Here is an 18,775-nt window from a genome sequence, read left to right as displayed (position 1 = left end):
AAAGGAGGAGGCAACAATGCTTGATAAGAAATGGACTCATACCTTGCTCATGTAATTGCAACCCCTCTGTACAGTATTTTCACAATTAAAAAACTTAATAGAAATTTAAAAAACCCACACATGTTGGGCTGGGAAGGAGGCTCAGTGGTAGAGTGTTTACCTCACTTGCATAAGGCCCTGGGTTCCATTCCTCAGTATCACATAAAGAGAAAAAGCCAGAAGTGGCACTGTGGCTCAAGTGGTAGAGCACTAACTAGCCTTGAGCTGAAGAGTTGAGGGATAGTGCCCAGATCCAGAGTTCAAGCCCCATGACTGACCAAAAACAAAAACAAAAAAAAAAAAGAAACACATGTTTACAAATTAATTTCTTTTCCAAAGATTTATTTCTTTTTCCAATTTTATATTCTAGTCATGTTCAATTTAATTCCTCTAAATGTGAGATATCTCAATGGATTTAAAATATAATTGCCACACACCATTTCTGTTTATTTCTCTGTATTTCATACTGTGTTTCTTTAGTGATTATTGTCTGAAGTATTGTTGTAGTATATTAAGTAGCTAGAGAGGAAGGGATTTATCTGGAACTGTTTTCACAATTAATCCAGTCCTGCTCAGTACCATGAAGATTCTCCATGGCCAAAGATTTCCCCAATGCTAAGCAACCTCTCTGACTCAGGGGGCACCCTGTGCCGGAGATAGTGAGCATTTTTGGCTTTTGCAAACAACTCCATGTAGGTTGGATTTGGGGACTCATCTTGGAAGCTTCCTGCATACTCCATGGACTCTGAGAGAATTTGTGTACTAGCCTTCCTGCCTGGCTTTGGATCAGGGTTGAGGGATCTGGTCTCATCAGCATGTGTCATTGTATCACCAGCTGGGCTGGAGCCATGGTTTTGCTCTACGGGACTGATGGAAACCTCTTGACCTTGACATGGAACAGAGATGCCCTTGTTGGGGTCTATGCCCTCAGGGAGAGTTACAGAATCTTCTTCCCCTGTTGATGGTTTCTCTTCTTCCATGAAGCAGGCACCAATGTCACTTGGAGATTGCTGGTGTTCTTTGCCCCTCAAGGAGTTTCTCATCTGGTGCTTTGTTTTGTGTATTTCCGGTGTCATATAAGCTCCCAATGCTCTAAAAAAGAGGGTTTAAAAACAGAACATATCTCTGAACACTGATGAAGGGGCTTGTATTAGATCTTTCTGGTGTGTACCACTGACCCTTCAGTGTGACATCAGCTGAGGAACTGAGGTGGTGAGAACAGGTGGGGAGTAGGAACAGGAAGTGATCTTTTGGTCAGAACAGGAAGTGACCTTGTAAGAACAGGGAGTGATCTTGTAAGAACAGGAAGTGACCTTATGGGGGAGGGGGAAGTCTGTGCTTAGGCAGAAGGAGAAGAATATAGTAGAGATCAGTGGAGAGGTTGAGGCCATAGCCATGAGTTTAATAATTTCTTACCTGGTTTTAGGTTTTAGGACTCTGTGTTTCTGTCCTTCCAGCGGCAAGAATGTGGAGGCTTGTGGCCTTTTCGGAATTCCACTTTTAAAATCAGAGGAGAATCTTTTCTTGAGGATCTCTGCTTTGATTAATTAATTAATAAGTGAGTTAATTAACTTACAGTTCAACAAAATGAATACCAGGAAGCTGGAACATGTGTTGTGTGTGGAGAAAGTCAAAAGGAGGGGGGCAGATGAGCGTAGTGAGGAAAGGTGAACAAATGTAGTCATCATATTCAATGTACATATGTAATGATGGAAGCAGGTAATATGAGGGATGAGTGGGTTGGGAGAATGGTGGAAAGGGTGGCATCGATCAATATGACATGTTGAATTGAATTCCTTTGTATAACCACTTAAAGTTTAACAAAAACAAGAAGTGTGATAACATGGGCTGGATTGTGTTCCTAGAATTTCACATGTTGAAGTCCTAATCTCCAGTTTCTGAGACTTCAATTTTGTTTGGAAATAGGCTCTTTACAAAGATGATCAAGTTAAAATGAGTTCACGGGGTGGGTTCTAATATGGGTTGCTCTCATGAAAATAGCAACGTGAACAGAGATACTCAGGGAGAGCACTTTGTGAGGGGAGGAGTATGAAGAGGAGACCCCCCCCCATCCACCCCACAGGAAAGGGGCTACAGCAGCTCCTTCCTCTCCCTGCAGAAGAGCCAGGCCTGCCCACATGAAGATTTGGACTTCTAGATTCCAGAACTGGGAGACATGAAGTTTGTTGGGTCAAGCCATTCAGTGATAGGGTCCTAGAAAATGAATGCAACAGGAAAAGATGAGTCAGGGAGCTAAAAAGAAGGCTTCTGGAGAATGAATATGTGTGGGTTCGTTATGTACACAGTTGTTCAGCACAAGGGGTACAAATGGAAAATCTGGAGCACTTGTGTGTGTCTTTGTTTAATTTGTAACAAAGCCTTACAGACAGTGCAAATAGTAAATCCTCTTTTGCAACCCAGAACTTATTGCTGATATGAGATTTTGGTTCATGTAAGAAGGAATATGATTACTACAACAGTTGGCAATGTGAGGCTTTAATTCACACAGGTTGCTCTGAGAATAAAGTTGATGTAAAATAAAAAAAATGAAAAATCTTTATGCTGGTCCTAATATTTACCTACAGCATGTCAAAGAGGATTAGAAACACGGATATCAGAGGTCTAAACTGCCTTGGTTCACTAAGGTTTTGTTTGAATGTTTTACTTGGCAAGCACAATGTTTTCAAAAATGAAATAACTGGGTTGGGAGCATTTCGTCTCAGTCACTACAATTATATGACTTCCTATTCAGAGTCTGAAATGACCCACCATACTTCTTATAGTCATGGCTGCTACCAAGGATCCAGTTCCTTTCAGGATATCTTACAAGTTGGCCATTGGGAGTTGAATTCTTGCATTTGTTTGCTTTAGTAGGAATGAGTTCCTTAAATCTCCAGTGGGTTAGGGGTGGGGTCTAGCTCAGTGGTAAAGCACTTATCTATCCTGCACAAAGCCTTGGGTTTGATGCTCAGCAGTACAAAAAGGATAAAGTATCTACAGTGGTTTTTAGACACTAAGCACAGAAGTATGATTGTACCATGAACCCAGAACTCACATTAAACTCATATTCTTTCATCTGAATGTTTCTTTGTGAAGTAGCCAGGATAAACAATAGTCCTCTACGAGTGTCTCTTTCTCTCCTGTTCTTGGAGACAGTTGGGGTATTTTCAAAATATGGCAGAACCATATCTATTCCCTATAAAAGAAAGGGTTTTGAGCTACATCTAACTAGGCTGCTTTTCTGCTGTTGATGGTTACAGTGCCAAAAGGTTCTTCTCTGCAGTGTGATCTTTCCACGGTGTGATCTGCAAAGGCGTGATACTGCTGTATCCATGTGCTTTGCCCCAATTGATTCAGTACAATTGAAACTCTGCTTTGTGCCAAGCATTACACTCTGGTGGGCATATTCCTCATTACAAAGCGCAGCTAATTCTACTTCCTAAATGTCCCAAGAGTCTACTCTCTTCACTTCTTCACCTGGCCAATGCCATATTTTGGGATTTCAGATAATGATGTTCATTTGGAATTCTTTCAAGCATGTCTTTACTCTGAATATACCCTGAGGCTATTTTGTGTGTGTGTGTGTGTGTGTGTGTGTGTGTGTGTGTGTGTGTGTGTGTGTGTGTGTGCTTGTCCTGGATCTTGAACTCGGCCTGGGTACTGCCTTTGAGCCTCTTTGTGCTCAAGGCTGGTGTTCTACCATTTGAGCCACAATGCCAGCTTGTTTGAGTAGTTTATAGGAGATAAGAGTCTCATGAGAACTTTTCTGCCCAGACTGGCTTTGAACCGCTATCCTCAGCCTCTTGAGTAGCTAGGATTACAAGCATGAGCCTCTGGAGCCTGGCTCCCTGAATATTTTTATCTTAAGCACTGTAGTTAGAGGGTGCTCTCTCTCTCTCTCTCTCTCTCTCTCTCTCTCTCTCTCTCTCTCTCTCTCTCTCTCTCTCTCTCTCTCTCTCTCTCTCTCTCTCTCTCTCTGTCTCTCTCTCACACACATACACAAACACACTTTTGAACTTTCAGTCTCTTCACTAACAAACCCTAAAGGATAAAATCTAGTTTCTTTTGCAAGATCTGTGAGTTTATTTATAATTTGAGGCACTATCTACTCTATTTGGCTTCTGGAAACTTCATATGACCCTTCCCAGCCCCCTTTCATCTACACCGAACTATTTGGAGCAAGCCATGTTCACTGATGTGCCTTTCTTCTGGATATGGCCCCACTCATTCCACCGCCCCCATCTCACCCACATTCTCTTCCTACTTCTGGATTCTGCGCACAGTGCCTCTCCTGGGATATCTTATGTAAGGGTCCTTTGACAGATGTAGGATGCTTACAGTACTCCTGCCCTACTTTGTCAACAACTCTAATTTAGTTATTAGGATTTTTGAAGATAATGTTGTGTAAGTACAGCTACTTCCAATTGAAATATGAGCATCTCTAGGACACAGGCCATATTTTCTCAGATTTCTGTTCCTGCCTCTTTCTGAGTAGTTGTAATCATGTTTTGTGATTTCTGGTCTGAAAAACATCTGATGCAGAATAATATGCCTTAGTAATTTTGAGTTGCATTTCTAACCTACTGAGGCAAAGCTCTAAGATGAGGACTAGCAATACACATGTTTAAAATTTTTCACTCAGGAGCCTAGAATTGAGTATGGATAATGGTTTTGGGAAATGGATGATGGAGAAACATTGTCTGATAACTACTGGTGCAGTTTGTGGTATTTCCTTTCTCTGTCCCTAATTTCACTGTCAAGAGGTCTGAGACATATAGGACACAGAAACACAAAGAACGTGGAAACAGTTCATGGAAAATTTGAATCGATATTTCTTTTTTCCTTGTCTGGACAATTTCCATATACCGTGGCTGTGGAAAATGCTTTACTCAGCAAAGGATGGCCACCTCCTTAGGGTTGGGCCTTTTATATGAATGAGCACATGATCTCCACTGGTTTATTTATTTACTTTATTTTATTCCTTGAGGCTTAAAGTGAGAATCCACCAAAAGTTTTCTAGGATCCTTTCCCAGTAAGTAAACACAGCTTCTGGGTTGATTGATTCATTTATTGCAAGGAAAATGAAAACTGAGGCATTCATTTTAATCAGGAGTCATCTTTTAAACTCAAGGTGGCCAGAAATACTTAAAAATAATTAGAAATAACTGAAGGGTAAAAATAACTGCCAGGCGAAATGTTTGGTCATTACTCATGGCCTGTGTGATCTATCTGTTAAACTATGTAGATCTGAAGGGCTTCCCAGTCTACCATGCCACCCGACTCCTTCAGAATTTACATCATCATTGTGCTTGTCTCAAGGAGGAAGCGGTACAGTCATAAAGAGCAGAGTTTACCTATGCTATGCCAAAACATGAAGTAATAGTAAAATCTAGTTATTGTAATGACAGAGAAAGAAAACCAGTTTCTGCAAACTACAATGGAGGCAATTTTGAACAAAACAGTAGGAGACTTAAATTCAGTAATGAATTTCTACTGCTGATCAGAGCAGACATGTCTTTAGTATTCCTAATTTACATCCTACTCCAATTGCTCACTGAATCCTCAAGTATGTCCATGTCGCATTTCAAGAAGCTGAGGTTAAAATCTCAGCTTATATCAGGTTATCATCTTAAGTTATAATCTCACTTTTTCTCTCTCGCTCTCAACCTTCCTTTGATAAAATGCGCAAGGAGAGTGACTCAGACTGTCGTAAGCCACTCAATAAATTAGATTGCAATCAATAGTTAGATTGCCAGGAGAAAAGGAGGGCATGGAATCAAGTCAGCTCAGATACAGTGAAAGGAAAGCAGATTGAAAAGGAAAATGAGAAAGTGGAAATGCCATCACTGGCAGCCTGAGAAGTGTTAAACGCTCGAATCCCAGACCTGTGGGATTCAAGGAGGGCGGGAATGAGCGTATGGAAGGCAGAGGTAGGATAAAATTCAGATGAAGAGGGAAGTTCTCACCCTGCTGGTGCTGGGGGCTCTGCAAGGACCCCTGTCTTGAGGTGAGGATCTCATTCTCCCCTCAGCCAGATGGTGAGCTCTGCCCATCACCCCACCCTGCCTACGCAGGAGACGGCTCCCCAGCCCCACAGGCCTTACCTTGCTGCAGCCTCTGCAGTTCTTTCTGGAGCTGTCTCTGCTCCCAGGCCAGCGATTTCATACGGTAGAGACGTATGTCCTCCAGTCTCTGCACGCTTAGGCTGAGTCTGGCCTCTGCTTGCTTGGCATTCTTCCTCTCCATCTCAATATTATACAGTGGTCCCCTGACCATGGTCCTCTTCATCCTCCTCATGGGCTAGAGACAATGTGACAAAGGCCCTTCCAGCCCACCTCAACTCAGCTGGGGAAATATGGCTGAGAGGCTGACCTCTGCCCTTGCATAGGCAGCCCTGGTTTGAAGCCTGTGAATTTTTGAAGCCAAAGCTACTTACTCGCCTGGAGGCGCTATTGGCAAATGCTGCCTGTAATAAAATGAGCTTATGGAGTGACACGAACAACGGAGGGTGAGCTCGTTTTCCTGAGTGGCAGCCTCCTTACCAGCTTAAACAGTGATTGACAGCAGCCCCCAATCAGATGCCACAAAGACCACAGAAGTGTAGGAACTATTGTTTGGGGAAGAAAATGAAGAGTCTGTTCAGAGGTCCAGAGAGGATTTGGGGGCTTAGGGCACAGATTAGTTGGAGCCCCCTCAGCTCACCTACTCATGTATAGGCAGGATCATTCATTTGCCAATCCTGCCACATCCCTGTGCGAATGGAGAGATTCATAACTTTGCCCTGTTAATGTCTCAAAGAGTGGACCGAAAGTTATGGAAACAGCCAAGGTGATGGAGGGAGTCAAGAAAAAGTTTATATATATATATATACACACACACATACACACATATATATCACTATATATGTATATATTCATATATAGACACATATATATGTGTCTATATATGTGAATTTTACTTATCTCTTAGGAAGAATAATATTAGGTTATTTGCAGGGAAACAGATGGATACAGAAAAACATGCTAAGTAAGTCAGGCACATATTTTCTTTCATAAATGACAGATAGATATGTAAACATATACAAGGTTAAATATACTAATATATTGACTAAGAATAAACAAATGTATTCACTAAAGCGTGATACATGCAGGGGAGAATTTCAATGGTGTAACTTTTAAACTACTAACTCCCAGTGTAACAATATGAACAACAGGAAGCTAGAAACATGCATTGAGGGGATGGGGAATGAGATCATGGAGAAGTGGGCAGACAGATGGAGAGATGAAGGGGGGTGAATGCAGTCATAATATCCAGTGTATATGTGTGAAAATGGACCCGGGTAAACTGAGGCAGTAGGTGGGGTTGAGGAGGATGAAAGAGGAAGATGAAAGGGGTGACATTGATCAGGATGCCCTGTTCTCGTAATCTGACGTGTTGAATTCAAATCCCTTTGTGCGATTACTGAAACAGAATACAGAAAGAAAAGCAAGACGAGTCCGCAGAGTGAGGTTTACTGATTACAAATAGAACAGCCTAAAAACTAAATAGCCTGAGTGGCTCAGGGAAAATCAGATTGGGCTTAAACGCCTCTTTCTGCCCACCTCCATCTTTGAGACTTTAAATCCTTTCTACTCTTCACACACCTTGATGCACAAGGCCCAGTGCACTCCCACAGGTTCCTCAACAGTAACATCCAACACCAAGGGAGACATTTTTCCTCTCCTTTCACATCTCCCCCGCACCCCACCTCACAGTGATCAGCAGGACATGGGGGCAGGATATAATTAGATTGCTAAAGATACAGCCGCAGTGGTAATTATACAGAAAAAAAACAAAGATTAGCGTAAGACAGAGACTACGGTCATAGACAAGACAGCTAGATTTAGAGCCTAAATAGCAGACTAAACCTTCATTGAAGAAGCAGGTAAGTAGCACTTACCTACACACGCAGGGTTCTCAGCATGAGCCTTATATTTTTCAGTAAATGTGGGAGTCTGTGTAGAGAGGGGCAGAAAGGTGGGTCCTTGGAGAAGGCTGTGGAGGAGAATGTTGACACACTGGAAAGCTCTCTTCTTGCCTCCTTAACTCCTGGATCTGGAATGCTATTTTCTTGGGCTATGGGAACCAGTCCCTGGCAGAGGGGCCAGAGCTCTGAGGCATTCTGGGAGTGAAGGAAGGCAGCCAGCGTCTAGCCTCACAGGGCCCCAGTGCTGCTCCTTCTTGGTTCTTGGCGTTGTCCATGGGAGCTAAAAATGAAAGCAGGACTGCCTTACTAGATTCTCTCTCTCTCTCTCTTTCTCCTTCCTTCTCTTTTCACTCTTTCTCCCCGTTCACCATGTTCTGCTTCCTTCACCCTCCTGCTTCTCAGAAACCATGTCAGAGCCCCTCTTTCCCTGGAAACAAAGCACTTTTTGTTTGTCTGTCATGATCATGCACATTTCATGAAGGAGAGTTCTCCATTTGTTTAATCTGCGTTATTGCACAATGTACTGTTCTCAGGCTGCTCTCCCTGTTCAGTGCTCTTAATAGTTTATTCAGATTTTTAAGGTGGGGCAAACAAACATTTATAAAATACATTTAAAAATCAACTTTTGTGCTCCCATGTGGATAGCTGCAGTGGAGGTGATAGAAGGGGGAGTGGGACTGTGAGTTATACAACGAGATCCTGGGTGGGACTTTCACGGTTGCCTTGGGGCCCTATCTGAAAATACAAGGCAATGCAACACACCACACTCCAAAGCCAGCTGCCAGCACCAGGGCCTCATAATCCCCCCAGAGCTTAGGAGAGGCAGCTGAACAGGCCCCATTACCCGCAGTCATCACCCAGCAAACAAACTGTTCTAAGGAGATTACCAGGACGAGGGAGGAGAAGGGAGAGGGAGCTACATTATTCTCTCAGTAGGAAGTGGTTCCTTTCCAATGCTTCCCCATGAGGTCTTTCTCTCACTCCAAGGAATGGGAGAAGAGAAGAATTGAGAGAATCAGCTGCTATAAAGGGGGAGATTGGCACCTCACTCCATAACTACAGGCTCCATAGAGACTGACCAAGCAGTCCTCACTGTAGCTGTTGCTACCATGACTGACAACAGTGAATACTCCTATGTGCTATCTTGAGAGCAAGCAATAATGGATAGTCAAAGCTCTTCATTTTTTTATTGTAAAGGTGATGTACAGAAGGGTTACAGTTACAGGAAAGAGTGCATTTCCTTCCCTCCCTCCCTTCCTCCCTTCCTCCCTTCCTCCCTTCCTCCCTTTCTTCCTTCCTTCCTTCCTTCCTTCCTTCCTTCCTTCCTTCCTTCCTTCCTTCCTTCCTTCCTTCCTTCCTTCCTTTCCTTTCCTTCCTTTCCTTTCTTTCCTTTCTTTTGTTGGTTATGGGTCTTGAACTCCAGGCCTAGGTGCTGTCCCTGAGCTCTTTTGCTCAAGGCTACCACTTTGAGCCACAGCTCCACTTCCAGAGTACATTTCTTTTTGAACAGTGTCACCCCTCCCTCATTTTCTCCCAGATTTTCCCCTCCTGACCCTCCTCCCCACAAATTGTATGGTTCATTTCCAACATAGTGTCTTGTGAATATCACTGCTGAATTAGTTAACCCTTTGTCCTTCCATTTCTGTGCTTCCCCATCCCTTCCCCAAATCAGATAAACTTACATACAAGACAAAAGGCACAGAAATCAAAAACAGTGACAAAGGAAACAAAACAGAAAAAAATAATCACAAAAAGTAAAATAAAAACTTCTTGTTTCTCCATGGTTTCCCATATTTGCAATAACTAGTATATGTCTGAGACAAACAGAAAAGGTCAGATAAGTTGATATTAGGGAAAAAAACCCTAATATATATATATATATATATATATATATATATATATATATATATATATATTCAAATGTTTTTTTCTTTCATGCAATTGTTTCTAACATATCTATAAGATTATTTCTTTGTTGCTTTGTATGTCCCTCCCCTACGGTATAACCCCTGCTTTCACTGTATTTGATGTTGGTATAATTTGTGGAGGGGAAGGGGAAAACAAATAGTTTAAATAGGGATACAGGTGGACCCATTGCAACAATGAGATGTACAAGTCATTATGTCGAAAAACGAACTTTACAACTTTGGTGAGGTGGGGAGGGAGGGAGGTGGATTCGTGGCGGGGTGTGGTGGGGAGGATGGGAAGGGATGGGAAGGGGAAACAAAGGAGGAGGCTACAATGCTTGATAAGAAATGTACTCATTATCTTGCCCATGTAATTGTAACCCCTCTGTACAGTATTTTCACACTTAAAAAAAACAAAACCTCTTGTTTCTATGTTAAGCATCATATTATATGATTATGTGCACATAGCTATTGTGCCATTGTAATTCTCTCTTAAGAATATCCTCCTTTGGTGTCACTGTGAATGTTTAGAGTCCTGTTTAATGTCCAAGTGTAATTTGAAGAGTTTACAAGTGCACCTCACCACACACACACACACACACACACACACACACACACACACACAGTCTGCCTCATTATTCACAGCTTTTTTTGGTTTCACTGTCTTCTTTCATAGATTCGATTCACCTGGGTATCACCCACCCTCCAACATTTTCTAATTCCTTTCTAATCCCTTCAGACATTACCACAATTGTCAACATCTTATATGTTGACATCTTTTAGGTCTAGCAACATATGAGGAGAAACACACACCCTTTGTCCTTCTAAACCTGCCTTACTTGGGTTAATATTATTATCTGCAGGTGTATCCACTTCCTTCTGCAAATGACTTCATTTTATTCTTTTTTACTGATTAATAATCTGTTGTTAAGGAATTACTTATGCTTCTGCATGACTGAAGAATCCTTGCATTTGCCAATGCCTTTTGAAAGACAGTTTTGTTGAGTAGTGATTTCTATGTTGATCTTTTTTTTTCTTTCTCGAACTAAAAAAAACCCCAAAACAAAAACCGCCTTTCTGCATCATTTTCTGGCTTGCATTGTTTTCACAGGACAACAACTATGATTCTTTTATCTGTGTTCCTTCAGACATACTAAATCTTTTTTTCAGTCTGGCTATTTATTTTGTTGTAAACCTGACCTGTCAATATATCCCAGACTCACCTCAAACCAATAGTTCTTCTGTCTGAGCCTCTCAAGTACTGTGATTACAGGTGGGCACCACCACACGTGATTGTGTGTGTGTGTGGGGGGCGGGTCTGGCTGTTTTTAAGATTACATATTATTTCTATTATAATTTTATTAGTTTAAGTAGTTGTACAAAGGCAATACAATTCATTGTGTCAGTTTATGAGTAAAAGGCATCTTAATCAATGTCACCCCCTTCATCATTTTCCTAGTTTCATTTTTACATATATACCTGCAATTGTCTGACTGCATTCATCCTTTTTCCTCTCTGTTTTCTTTGTAACATAATCCTCATCTCATTCACCCAACTAGCAAGAAGCATAGGCATGAGTCACCAGCACCTGCCCATCCTTTACTTTTATTTGCATCCTTTTTACAAAGGAGGTGGCAACAATGCTCCTTGTTCATGTAACTGTAACCCCTCTGTACAGTATTTTAAAAATAAAAAAACATACAAAAATCAGATAGTTATATTAATGACAAATGGAATACATTTTGGGGCCAAGAATACTATTAGGGATAAATATAGTCATTTCTCAATGAAAAAAGGAGTTAATTCCTCACAAGGATGTAAAACCCTACCATGTTTTTGCATCAAATACAAGGAGTTGAAAATTGATAGAATTGAATGGGGAGAGTCAACAAGTCGATTCTGACCCATGATTCTGACACTCTTCTTTAGCTGTAAATTGAGGGAAAGCACCCTCAACTGGCTGTGCAGTAAATGATATCTATGAAATAATCTTCCCCCAAACACAAGAACACAAGGAGTCTTGTCTTTCCCCTGTGCACAAGGAACATTTAGCAAAATAGATCCTATCTGGGTCATAAAACAAGTTATAATAAATGTAAAAGTATTAATCAATGAGGTATATTCTCTGACAGTGGAACAAAATTAGAAATCAAAAGGGAGATGTCTGGAAAATCACTCTAAGATTTGTAAATCAAAATAATACCCTTGTAAACATAAATTGATGGACAAAATAGAAATTCTATAGACAGAAGGTCAAATGAATAATCAGTTAGTGGTACTGGAACCTTGTCAAATCACAGTCACACTACTGAAAATCACAGATACAGAGAAACTTGTATGTATCCAGAAAAGTAATTGCATGCAGTGATTAGCGAGAAGAATGACCGATGATTTCTCATCAGAAATGATGGCAGATAGACATTCACATGATGTGTTTTAGATGAATTAAATGCATTTTAAGATTATTAAGTAGCTGCACAAAGAGGTTTCAATTCCAAATGTCAAGTCATGAGTACACTGCATCTTAATGTCATCCCTTCCACCATGCCTCCCCTCTTCCCCTCCCATCCCCAACCTCAATTTTTATGTAATGTACATTGGATATAATGCTTGTATACACTCACCCTTCCTCTCTTCACATGTGAGTTTTTAAAGTGCTGGGAAAAATAAAATCATATATCCAGAGCAAATGTCATTTTAATTTGGGAAAAAATAAATTTTAAATCATTAAAATAAATTTTGAATCATTACCCATAAACCAGAAAGACACTGGAAAATATTCCTTTCTGTTCAAAGAAAAATACTGAGAGGTACAGAAAGAAATGAAGATCAACAGAGGTGGTAATTATTTTAAGATTTTACATCTTTAATTTCATGGCAAATTCCTTGTAGAATGCAATTGATAAAAGTTGATTCCAGAATAAGACCTGCCCAAATACCTTCTGAAGTTGTAATTCTATTTTTCTTTTTCTTTTTGTAGTCCTGGGGCTTGAACTCAGGGCCTGGGCACTGTCCCTGAGCTTTTTTGCTCAAGGCTGGCACTCTACCGCTTGAACCACAGTGCCACTTCCGACTTTTTCTGTTTATGTGGTACTGAGGAATGGAACCCAGGGCTTCAGGCAAGCTAGGAAAGAACTCTACTACTGAGACACTTCCCAGCCCCTCTGTCATTTTTTTTATTAAAAATAATCTCAGTATTAAAAGAATTCTAGTCTCTTGTGATTTTATTGATTAATTATATCACATATTAAAGGAACAATGAATAATGTTTTTCCTTTTTTTTCAGAAAATAGAGGAATCAAGAATACTTTTGTCTTAATAATTTTTTTAAACAAAAGAATACTCCAATATCATTTATTAAGTTTGCCCTGATAACAAAATCTGAGTGGACATTACAAACAAAGGGAAATTAAACTATATTGAGATTCAATCTCACCACAGTCTGAAAAGATATATATATATATATATATACATATATGCACATATGTTTAATACATGTATATGTGTGTACATACACACATATATATACATATATGACAGAGAATAGAGCACATCTGATATTAATAACATCATTATTAAGTCCTTCAAGAATAACCATTATTAAACTGCTCTTTACCAAAAAATCTTAGTACATTTCAACTATGTTTTCTATTTCTAGATTTATTTATTTTATTGGTCTTGATATCTTCATCATGTAGCATAATGTCTAGCTCATACCAAAGTGTTCAACAACTATTGAATGAGTAATTAGAAAACATAGCATGTTCAACAAGCTTAGGCAAACTTAGGCAACTCAAATCTTGAATTTTTCTATTAAGCACTCAAAAGCTTCTTTCGTGCCTCTAAACTGCAATGGATTAAAAAAAATAATGATGGCCATCTCAGTATTTTGAGCTTGGAGGATCACAGCTTGTTTAGTCTTCTCTCATTCTAGTAGGTTTGTTCATTATTGTCCCCCCCCCCCCCCAACTGACTCATGCCTTGTTGACATGGCATCTTCTTGCCCTTCTGTCGTTCCAGTTTGTTCCACAATATACGCTTGCTGGGCTAGTGAGGTTTCTGAAAACCAGCAGCCTTCCTGAGAGAGAAGAGCCAGGTGTCTGTAGTGGGCATGGCAGTGCCAGGAAAGCTGTCAGTTTGGGCCTCTTCACTTCTGGTAACAAGGCTTCAGTTTCTAATCACATAGTGACCCGATAACAGCAGTGGCCACCTTTATCAAGGCAAAAGTACACACAGTTGTTGAACTAACACACTCCCAATCTCTCTGTTGGTTTAATGGGTAACTTTATATAATACAGGGGCTCTCTAGCAGCACACTCCTGCAATGCCTGCCCCACCTACAAAACTAAACACGTACTTCCCCTCAATCCCTCCCCCCACATGTGCAAAACAAGACCTGCCTCCATTTTCTGTGGCTTCTATAGCAAGCAAGTAGGAAGAGTACTTTCAGTACTGGAGACTAGCAGTGTGAAATCCAGGTGTTCGTAGGGTCTTGGTCCTTCTGGAGGCTCAAGAGGACAATCTCCCTGGTGGGTTCAGCCATTGTTTGGCTTGTGGTACTGCAATTCCAATCTCTCCTGGCAGTCATCTGCCCTCAGCCTCTTTCCCCAGTGTATGTCTTTCTGGCCCTTCTCAACTTGGGTGAGGCTCTGCCCTCACTTAGAGTGAGCACATCTTACTTTGATTACATCCTCAAGGGCCTCATTTCTAAGCAAGGTCATATTCACAGGTACCAGGAATTAGGATTTCAATAAATTCTCTTGGGACCACAGTCAAACCCATGACCTTTAATGATGACTCTTTGATAATGACTCCCAAAGAAGTCTCACAGAGCCCCTTCTTTTAGGTCCATGTTATCCAGGTTTTTTCTTTCTGAGTTTTGTTTGGCATAATGTTCTTTCATCATAAATTGCTCTCTTATTTATTACTGTGAGTTGTATCATGTTACTTACTAAATGTATCCTACTAATCTAGTGTTACAAAATTTCCAGGAGCATGGTGTTATAATAACATGATTTTTTCCCCATTTCTTTGTAGATGCCTCCATCCCTGACTCCTTTCTCCCATAGTTTGCTAACACATTGCCAAATCTGCTTGTGAACACATGTGAGTTATAATTCTTTGTTTGTTTCCTCCCTAACTATTCTTGCTATTCTGCCTGGTACTTCTCATGCCTATCTGTGTCTGGTACTACCATTCCAATGAATTTGATTGTTATGTAATGAACTTGAATTGTAATGAACTTGATGGTTACCAAAGTGAGAAACATTATTGATCAAAAATTCTAATAATATGTCCTTGCTTGAGAAATAGTTCTTGCATTTGGTGGTACAGAAATATAACTCTGGTTGTGGTGTGGTTAAAAGAACAGTTCAACCAGATCTCTCTTACAAGCTGTATGTCCTGAAAAATTACATTTATAACCATGAACATTATGACCTCTAAGACCCAAGGAAAAATTAAAGTGCATTACCATTGACTTTCAAGGGTAGAAGACAGAATCCCTTACTATTAGAAGACAATTGAATTCATAGACAAGAGATTTCTTTTCTGTTGTTGAGTGTTAGGCAACTATGAAGTCAAGATCTGCAGAAAATTTGGCAAGTCTTGAAAAATACAAAGGAGAAAGTGAGAAAAAAAACTACCTGTGAACTCATCAGCCTACCATTTCAAAGTAACATTTTGAAATGCTTTTCTCTAGGCCTCATGGAGAAAAACTTTCCATGAAATATTACTTTTATTCAGGGTAAAAAACTCTCCCTTCAAATTATCTTTACCCCATTAGTCTTAGCCTATTTTTGGCAAGCTCACGCCCTTTCAATGCCGAATATTTTTCTGGGTTTCAGAGGTTACTTTTCCTCAAAACAGTCTTTAGAAGATCTTGAAGACTTACTTACTGATCCAGAATGTTTTACGAAACAGATCATGTTATGACAGATCATTTTATTAAAAAATATGACCAAAGAGAAATTACTTGATTGTGAGTGCCATTTGTTCCCCAGTAAGCACAAGTGTGGCAGTTAAGGTGGACACCATTTGCAATGAAAAATAAGAAAAGGTTAGGTTCTGGTGGCTCACGCCTGAAACCCTAACTACTCAGGAGGCTGAGACCTGAGGTTGATCCTGGTTTGAAGCCAGCCCAGACAGAAAAGTCTTTGAGACTCTTAGCTCCAATTAACCAGCAGCAAACTTGAATGGGAGGCATGTCTCAAGTGGCAGATCACCAGTAATGAGCAAGAAAATGAGGATGAAAACCTCTGGGTACCACACAAACAATACCACCCAAAAGAAACCAAATTTACTGTCACATGGTGATCATTTTGAGAGGAGAATTGCAGATGTTTTCTGTGTTTATGAGCAGTAAGCAGATGGGTTCATATGACCATGGGAAGAAAATGGATTTCTAAGGGTTTTGTTTTTAAGGTTTTGTTAGGGTTTTGGATGAATTTGAGGAAATAAGTTGAAGAGTGTGCATTCAGGTGAGAGCAGCTGCTGTTCTCTCTCTGCACCCCACCCACCCCATTCCACTCCCCTCATCAACACCCACACACCCCAAACCATCGATGACTTCTTCTCTCCATGCCTAGGAGTAAAGCCTGATTCTAAGTTCAACAAATGGTGGCCCAAGAATGCTCTCAGGTAAGTGTTTTCACAAAGTATGACACCCAAGGTCAGAAGGGCTCAGGAGAGAATTACAGGGAGTGAAGAATTTCCCTTTAAAACAATCTTTATCTATCTATCTATCTATCTATCTATCTATCTATCTATCTATCTATCTATCTATCTATCTAAAATCTTTAGTTGTAGTTTCCGTTTAACTAAGCAGTTTATGAATACAATATATCTCCATCAGTATCACCCCTTTCAACAGTCTCCCCCAGTGATTGTTCTCCTAACCACCCCCTTCTTTTTTTTGATTCTTGACTTCATTCTCTCCCTCTTCTCTATATTTGTCTGCCTCTTTCCCCTTGACCCCGCTCTACCCTTTTCTAGTACCTGCTTTTTGGTGCTTTATTTTGCTGAAGCTTGGCTTTGTTTTCTAAGGAATTACACTGAGTTCTTCCTTGAATCTACTGTAATATATCAGTTAATATATTTGTATATACATGCCTACCACCCAACGAATGAAAGGATCAAGACAATGTGATAATGCTGCACTGGTGGCTCACATTGGTAATCCTAGCTCTTCAGGAGGCTGATATTTGAGGCTGATGTCCAGCTTGGGTAGGAAAGTCTGCGAGACTCTTTTCTCCAATAAACAACCAGAAAAATGGAAGTGGCACTGTGGCTCAAGTGGTAGAGTGCTAGCCTTGAGCTGAAGAACTGAGGGATAGTGCCCAGGCCCAGGGTTGAAGCTCCTCGACCACCAAAAAAAAAGTGATATAAATATACACAATGGAATTTTACTCATCCATTAGAAAGACTGGTCTTTTACCATTTGTGAAGAAATGAAGAGACCTGAAAAAGTTATGTTAGGTGAAATAAGTTAGATTGAGAGAGATAAAGGATGCATGTTTTCTCTTATGTACAGAAACTAGATTTTTCTTAAAAACCTGAATCTTTAGGCCACTGTGGGTCAAGGGTAGTCTGTTTGAAAATGAGGAAGATGATAATGAGGCTCAGTTTCATGATTCTATTTTACTTTAAAATGGAATATTTGAAACTACTCAGTGGGAAACTACTGTTTTGGAATTCAGGCTCCAAGGTTTCAGGACGGAATTAGGTTGTGGCTAGAATTTCCAGTGGATACCCGTAGCTAAAGCTGTAGGCCATCTGAAAACTTGTTATAGTTCCAAAGAATAACACAGGGTGGTGCTACTAAACCACTCACTAAGTTGAAAATGGGGGCATCGGAAATGTTTGTTCTCCAGGCTGAGCCTGAACAGGGTAGAACGGAGCAAGGATCCCCTTTGACCTGACGTGTGTCCTTTCCCCTTTATTTCACATTTTAGATTTGCTTCTCCTGAAGGCATACAATGCTACTTCATAAAATTGGACATTTATGATTTAAGGTGATATGTAATAAAGCTACTTTTTCCTTGTTAGAAGTAAGGAAACATTTTTTAAAAATGCTTTAAAAGGGCAAAATGTTGTGCAATTGGATTTTTTTTTTTCCTCTTCTTGGATGGCAAAATGAAAGGGCCTACTTTTCTATGTTGGTAAAAAGTTCTTTCTAGCCAGGCTTGGTGATTCATGCCTTTAGTCTCAGTACTCAGGAACTAAGGCAGGGGTCTCATAATTTTATTATTATTATTATTATTTGGTCTTGGAGCTTGAACTCTGGGCCTGGGCACTGTCCCTCAGCTCTTCAGCTCAAGGTGAGTGCTCCACCACTTGAGCCACAGAGCCACTTCCAATTTTCTGGTAGTTTATTGGAGATAAGAGTCTCATGGACTTTCTTGCCCAGGCTGGCTTTGAATTGCGTTTCTCAGATCTCAGCCTCATGAGTAGCTAGGATTACAGGCATGAGCCACTAACGCTAGTCAGTTCCAGGCCAACCTGGAGCAACAAAGTGAGTGCAGAAAAATAGAAGAAGAAAAAAAAACCCTTTTTCTAGAGGATTCTGTCTTTAAAAAATTCATGCCAGTTCTTTATTCTGAACTCCAGAATCTAATTTTGAAGTTGAATCCATAAAATAATAGAATGAAAGGACTTAAAAAACTTAAAATACCCAAAAAATATACTTTGTAGTGATAAAATTTGCACAGGCAAGAGACTTGAGGCCTTTGGAATCACTGATAATTTATCATCATCCTCAACTTCCTCCTCATGGTGCCCCTGTTCTTAGTGCTTACTTTGCACTTTGAAGCTTGCTAGTGCTTGCTATTCATGAAGAGTGGACATAAACAAGGGCTGGCTGTTT

At 40.3% G+C, this 18,775-nt stretch overlaps 1 protein-coding gene and 1 non-coding gene across 4 annotated transcripts; one reads left to right on the top strand and one right to left on the bottom strand.

The window, feature by feature from the left end:
• Positions 1 to 359: 359 nt before the first annotated feature.
• Positions 360 to 8,485, bottom strand: Ccdc190 (coiled-coil domain containing 190). Of its 3 annotated transcripts, none has more exons than XM_070034200.1 (4): positions 7,979 to 8,485; positions 6,144 to 6,362; positions 1,456 to 1,576; positions 360 to 1,131 (listed from the first exon to the last, which is right to left on the bottom strand). In XM_070034200.1, exons 2-4 carry the CDS (start codon positions 6,334 to 6,336, stop codon positions 612 to 614), a joined length of 834 nt encoding a protein of 277 aa, XP_069890301.1. In that variant the 5' UTR covers positions 6,337 to 6,362; positions 7,979 to 8,485; the 3' UTR covers positions 360 to 611. The 3 variants fall into 3 exon arrangements, with proteins under 3 accessions (XP_069890301.1, XP_069890300.1, XP_069890302.1); XM_070034199.1 differs by having other exon boundaries at positions 6,144 to 6,339; XM_070034201.1 differs by having other exon boundaries at positions 1,456 to 1,573; positions 6,144 to 6,339.
• Positions 2,381 to 2,506, top strand: LOC138835883 (small nucleolar RNA SNORA40). The gene has a single exon (XR_011374770.1). It is a non-coding gene; the product is annotated as a small nucleolar RNA SNORA40 (small nucleolar RNA).
• Positions 8,486 to 18,775: the final 10,290 nt, after the last annotated feature.

This window comes from Dipodomys merriami, unplaced genomic scaffold (assembly GCF_024711535.1).
Source record: "Dipodomys merriami isolate MVZ:Mamm:240054 unplaced genomic scaffold, mDipMer1.0.p SCAF_24, whole genome shotgun sequence".
Classification (NCBI taxonomy): Eukaryota; Metazoa; Chordata; class Mammalia; order Rodentia; family Heteromyidae; genus Dipodomys; species Dipodomys merriami.
Note: the sequence above shows the minus strand (reverse complement) of the source record. Positions and strands in the feature narration are given on the sequence as shown.

Excerpts from the sequence above, each read along its gene's own strand:
- Ccdc190 (XM_070034200.1), bottom strand. The coding sequence starts at position 6,336 with ATGAGGAGGATGAAGAGGACCATGGTCAGGGGACCACTGTATAATATT. Across the intron at positions 1,577-6,143 it reads ACTGCAGAGGCTGCAGCAAG|CAGAGATCCTCAAGAAAAGA; the intron begins GTAAGGCCTGTG and ends AATTAATCAAAG. Across the intron at positions 1,132-1,455 it reads GTCCTAAAACCTAAAACCAG|AGCATTGGGAGCTTATATGA; the intron begins GTAAGAAATTAT and ends CCTCTTTTTTAG.